Source organism: Penaeus vannamei, chromosome 11 (assembly GCF_042767895.1).
Source record: "Penaeus vannamei isolate JL-2024 chromosome 11, ASM4276789v1, whole genome shotgun sequence".
In the NCBI taxonomy this organism is placed as follows: Eukaryota; Metazoa; Arthropoda; class Malacostraca; order Decapoda; family Penaeidae; genus Penaeus; species Penaeus vannamei.
In genome coordinates, this window is record NC_091559.1 from 30,439,241 (window position 1) to 30,444,240 (window position 5,000).

At 39.8% G+C, this 5,000-nt stretch overlaps 1 protein-coding gene across 4 annotated transcripts in view; it reads left to right on the plus strand.

Annotated features, from left to right (window-relative positions):
- ClpX (Caseinolytic protease chaperone subunit) overlaps nucleotides 1-5,000 on the plus strand; it is a 21,770-nt gene that overhangs the window by 16,264 nt on the left and 506 nt on the right. For all 4 annotated transcript variants that reach the window (XM_070127159.1, XM_070127161.1, XM_070127158.1 and 1 more), the window contains exons 10-13: nucleotides 962-1,129; nucleotides 2,052-2,180; nucleotides 2,493-2,585; nucleotides 2,894-5,000. The exon at nucleotides 2,894-5,000 is cut by the window's right edge and continues 506 nt beyond it. In XM_070127159.1, the coding sequence (XP_069983260.1) occupies nucleotides 962-1,129; nucleotides 2,052-2,180; nucleotides 2,493-2,585; nucleotides 2,894-3,064 (561 nt within the window). In that variant the 3' untranslated portion in view covers nucleotides 3,065-5,000. The remainder of the gene's footprint in view (nucleotides 1-961; nucleotides 1,130-2,051; nucleotides 2,181-2,492; nucleotides 2,586-2,893) is intronic.

The window sequence follows — 5,000 nt, forward strand, 5'->3', positions numbered from 1 at the left end:
GTAAATGTAATGCCCACATTTTGGGCCATGTACTGTCAGTGATGCACTCGGGTCCAACAGGCTAAATGGGAGAAAGCAAAAATCTGAACAGACTTGTCATTTTATGAAAATTATATCATAACATATACAGGATGGAAATTTACTATGGAGGAAGATTCAGAAGTTAATTGTGCTATTTTCACAGTTAGCATTTTCTTCTACTTTATTCCTTTTAATTCTAGTCTCCCCTCAATTTTATTCATATGTTTATAGGTTTCTCAAAGTAGATACTTGTAAGATGATGGTCAATGGTAATTTTTCTGTATATATGTGGGAGTTTGCCTTTGTAGGTGCATTATATACTCTCTGTACACCAGACTGTATGTCTGAAGTACATTTATGTCAGGGGACTTCAGAACAGTAATGGAAAACCACTTACCAAAATAAAGCTAAATAGAACAAATGAGTAAGTTAATGCATCCATGTAGAAACAAGTTTTATTGTAACTATATTATTATTTTTCTGTTTCACTATGCAGATTAGAAAACAAATAGACTATTAGAACAAATTATATATGAATTAGAAACCTGTATCAGCAAGTTATATTTCATGTATTTTTACTTATTGTACAAATGTCAGCTTTTGACCCCAAAGCTATAAATGGTCTTGGCATTTATCAATCCCGTTATGACCTCCAGGCAGTTATCGACCCCCTGGATAGTCTCATCGACCCCAAGGGGATGATATTGATCAGAGGAGACTTTTGCTGTAAAATTCATTTTCCTATAATAACTGTTTTTGTTATATAGATGCTTTTCTTTCTCTCCTCTCCTCTCCTATCCTCACTCTTCATTATTCTTTCATTTTCCTCTTGCTGCTCTTCCCTGTCCCCCCCCCCCCCTACTTCTCCTCTCATCTCACCCCTCCCTCATTCTTCACACTTTCCCCTCTTACCCTCTTTCAACCTCTTTCCACCCAACAGTACCTAGGCTTTGGTATTGGGGGCCAGTCAGTAGGCCGTCGGGCGGCGTCACAAGCTGACGTAGCACACCAGACAGCCAGTACAGACGCTGAGGAGGACAACCAGGAAAAGGATGCACTGCTCTCAAAGGTGGAAGCCAGGGACCTCATTGAGTTCGGCATGATCCCGGTGAGTTCAGCTATTACAGTTGTGACAATAGTGTTGCTGGAGTGTATGGTTTGAGAGGATTAGATTTAGTGTTCAGTTAGATTTCAGGCTTGATGTTTGAATGTTAGTGTGTGTGTGTGTGTGTGTGTGTGTGTGTGTGTGTGTGTGTGTGTGTGTGTGTGTGTGTGTGTGTGTGTGTGTGTGTGTGTGTGTGTGTGTGTGTGTGTGTGTGTGAGTGAGAGAGTGTGTGAGTGAGGGAGTGAGTGAGTGAGAGAGTGAGTGAGAGTGAGTGAGTGAGTGAGTGAGTGAGTGAGTGAGTGAGTGAGTGAGTGAGTGAGTGAGTGGTGAGTGGTGAGTGGTGAGTGGTGAGTGGTGAGTGGTGAGTGGTGAGTGGTGAGTGGTGAGTGGTGAGTGGTGAGTGGTGAGTGAGTGAGTGAGTGAGTGAGTGAGTGAGTGAGTGAGTGAGTGAGTGAGTGAGTGAGTGAGTGAGTGAGTGAGTGAGTGAGTGAGTGAGTGAGTGAGTGAGTGAGAGAGAGAGAGAGAGAGAGAGAGAGAGAGAGAGAGAGAGAGAGAGAGAGAGAGAGAGAGAGAGAGAGAGAGAGAGAGAGAGAGAGAGAGAGAGAGAGAGAGAGACTGATTGACTGACTATCTGTCTGACTGAATGAATGAATGAATGAATGAATGACTTTGAGAGGGAGTGAGGGAGTGCATGAGGGACAGAGACATGAAATTCACTTACACATTTAGCAAATGATATTGCACTGTAACTAGATTGGTTTATATTGTTTAGAACTGCAGTTGAGATTACCAGGATGTCAGAGGTTCTAAACTTCCCCCTTTGCCTGGATTTTGCACCCACCAGCTCATAGCTTTTCCAATTTTCTTTCCGCTAATGGCAAGCCAACTAACTCACTCATTTATCTCCTTTGCTTATTTTCTCCAGGAGTTCGTAGGGCGTTTCCCTGTTATTGTCCCCTTCCACTCGCTGACGGCGGCCATGCTGGTGCGGATCCTTACCGAACCCAAGAATGCACTTGTGCCACAGTTCCAGATGCTCTTTGGGATGGACAAGGTTTGTGGCACCATTTTCTCTATTCTGTGGTGGCTTTCATTGTGCTCTACAAGTTGGTACTTGTCTCATTGTTTTTCCTTTGTGAAAAATTTTTGATCTTTCAACAGGGTTATTAAATTCATTGATTTGAGCTTGATTGGTTTGTGCAGGATATGTATAGAGTGTTACAACAGCCAAGAATGAAGACTATTTTTATTCATTTTTTTCAAAGAAAACAGTTTATTAAAACCTGTTTATCTTTGCAAGGTACATGCACTATGATATAAGTATAAGGTGGAAAAGGTGTATTATTAATTCTCTTTTAATTTGCAGGTTGAACTTGCCTTCACCCCAGATGCCATGGAGGCCATTGCACACATGGCGATGGAGAGGAAGACAGGTGCAAGAGGCCTACGCTCCATTATGGTAAGTTCTGCTCCAGATTCTTGTACTAACATGTGAGCAATTATTTGTTTTGCGATGGGACAGGATGGCAAGAATGCATGCCATGTTTGCTTTGTCTTTTTGTCTATTGATTGTCTTTCACAGATGTCATCACAAGTGCCTAATCACTTAGGAATCAATCACTAGTCCTACAAAGGTCACCTGTTTACCCTTTACCTTGAAATTTGGAAAGACTTTTTTTATTGTCATTAGTATTGTTCATAGCATTATAGTAATCATAATATCCTGAGCACTAGCAGATCTGGCTCACAATTTCCTTCATATTACAGGAAAACCTCCTCCTCGATGCCATGTTTGAGATTCCTGGTTCAGACATCGTGAGTGTACATGTGACTGGCGACTCAGTGCGAGGGGATGCGGCACCCATCTTTGTACATGGCCAGCCGCTCCCAACTGAGGATGACCAGGAGGAGGAGCAGGCATTAGCTCAGGCCAAGTAAGAGAGAGCTTTGAAGGCTGGCCTGCTGGTTGGAGATGAAGAGGTGGAAGGGAGCAGCCAAAGAGGCAGCAGTGGAGTTGTCTCATGGCACTGGGACAAAGAGAAGCAAGAGGATGAAGAGGAAGAGAGTAGCGGGAGAGGGAGGAGGAAAAGAAAAGGAGGAAGAACTTAATCAGGTCTTAGAAGAGGAAACTGGTGATCCACAAGACTTTGGCCAACAACGGGGGGGAGACAGAAACCTGATCATCCTCTTAGCTCAAGACAGGGAAGAGGACAAAGCCATTCCTCAGGGTAGTTTGGCATTAAGCTTTCCTTCGGATGAGGCTGAGGGCAGAGAGAAATATAGAGACTGAGACAAAGAGGAGACAGACAGACAAATATTTGTAAGAGACGTGTCAGGGAAGACTGTGGTGATTAATCCTGTTAAACGCATGTCTTACCATCAGTTTTCTTTATTTTCTTTATACTTCCAAAAAATTGTGGAAGGCAGCAAGTATTTTGCAAAGTTATGTACCTTCACATCAAGAGCAGCTGCAGAGAAACTGTGATACAAAATGCCTAATTGCAGTGAAATCAACAGTTTGAATAGTTTTCTGTTTGTGTTTGGGTTTTGTAGAGAATCCATGTGTTCAGTAACAGAAATTAGACGTCTTAATATTTTGTACAAAATAATAAGGTGTATATATGAGTTTGTAAATTGTTCAGTAAGATTCAGTACAATTGCAGTTCGGTTATTTATACTGTTATTTTATTTTATGTTGGCAAGTATTTGTATGTTATCTCCTCCTCTTATATACCCAATCATTTTTTTTTTCATAACAAAAATGTGGAAAAAAAAAATATGGCAATCAAAGGAAAAAAGATATAAGTATTGGCTGAAAAAACTGGGACATGTTCTCTGTTGTCCGCAGATCACCCAATGTCCTCTTTTCTATGTATAGTTGTATGTATTCCATATTTGGAACATTTGTACAGTGTTTTATTGTTAGGGGTTAGTCTCGTAGACAGTTAAGAATTGTCTTCAGATTTAATTTGAAAAGTTCCAGTGAAGCATACTACACGGGCTGTAGATGAAGACTGTACACAAAGAGAGATAGTGGAGTTGTCATCGTTATCATCAGGTATTAGTGTTTAAAGAGAATTAAGGTTTTAAGTGCATTTTTTTTGTAATTTTTTTCCTTTTTTGTGTGTGTGTTGTGCAGTCTTATTTTTCAGGCTAGTGTGGTTGATGAATTTAAACTGTATGTTTAGAAACTGCTCTTCAGTGCTGCTTAAATGTAAGGAATGATGCCATTGGCTGCACACTAAAATTTAACGTCCAGTTTTAGAAACAGGTTGTAAAATAATTGTATATAAAAATAGAGAATAAAAAGAAAAAAAAAAAGACATAAAACTGGGCTAAAAAAGAGTAAGTGAATTTGTGAATATGAATGTATGTGAGTGTGTGATGATTGAGTTAGTGAGTGAGTTAGTGTGTTGTAAGTGTAACGGTGTGTGTGTGTCTGTTTGCGTTCATATGTGCATGCGTACATGGATGTGTGCGTGTGTCTTTCGGTTTGAGAGTGAGTAGGTGACAGGAAGAAAGAAGTAAAAGATTATACATTTGCCGTAGAATGATGGCTGCATATGGTGTTCATGGAATAATTGGAGCTGTATGGGAGTATTTAGTATTATACTTCTGCATTCACATCTTTAAAAGTTTCCAGTAATCTGTTTATTTAGAAAACAGAGTGTTTATTGAAGATATATGCTTTCAGAGTTTGTATTATATCGATTGGTCACTATTCTTTCCTTGTATTTCATTTGTCTCCCATCAGAGATTAATCTCAAGTTTTGTACAGTCGCTGTTTATTCAGTGTGATTAAACCACTTAACTGCTTTACTTTTCTGTTTTCTTATATTCTTTTTTTATTCATCATCCTTGTCTTTTTTTTATT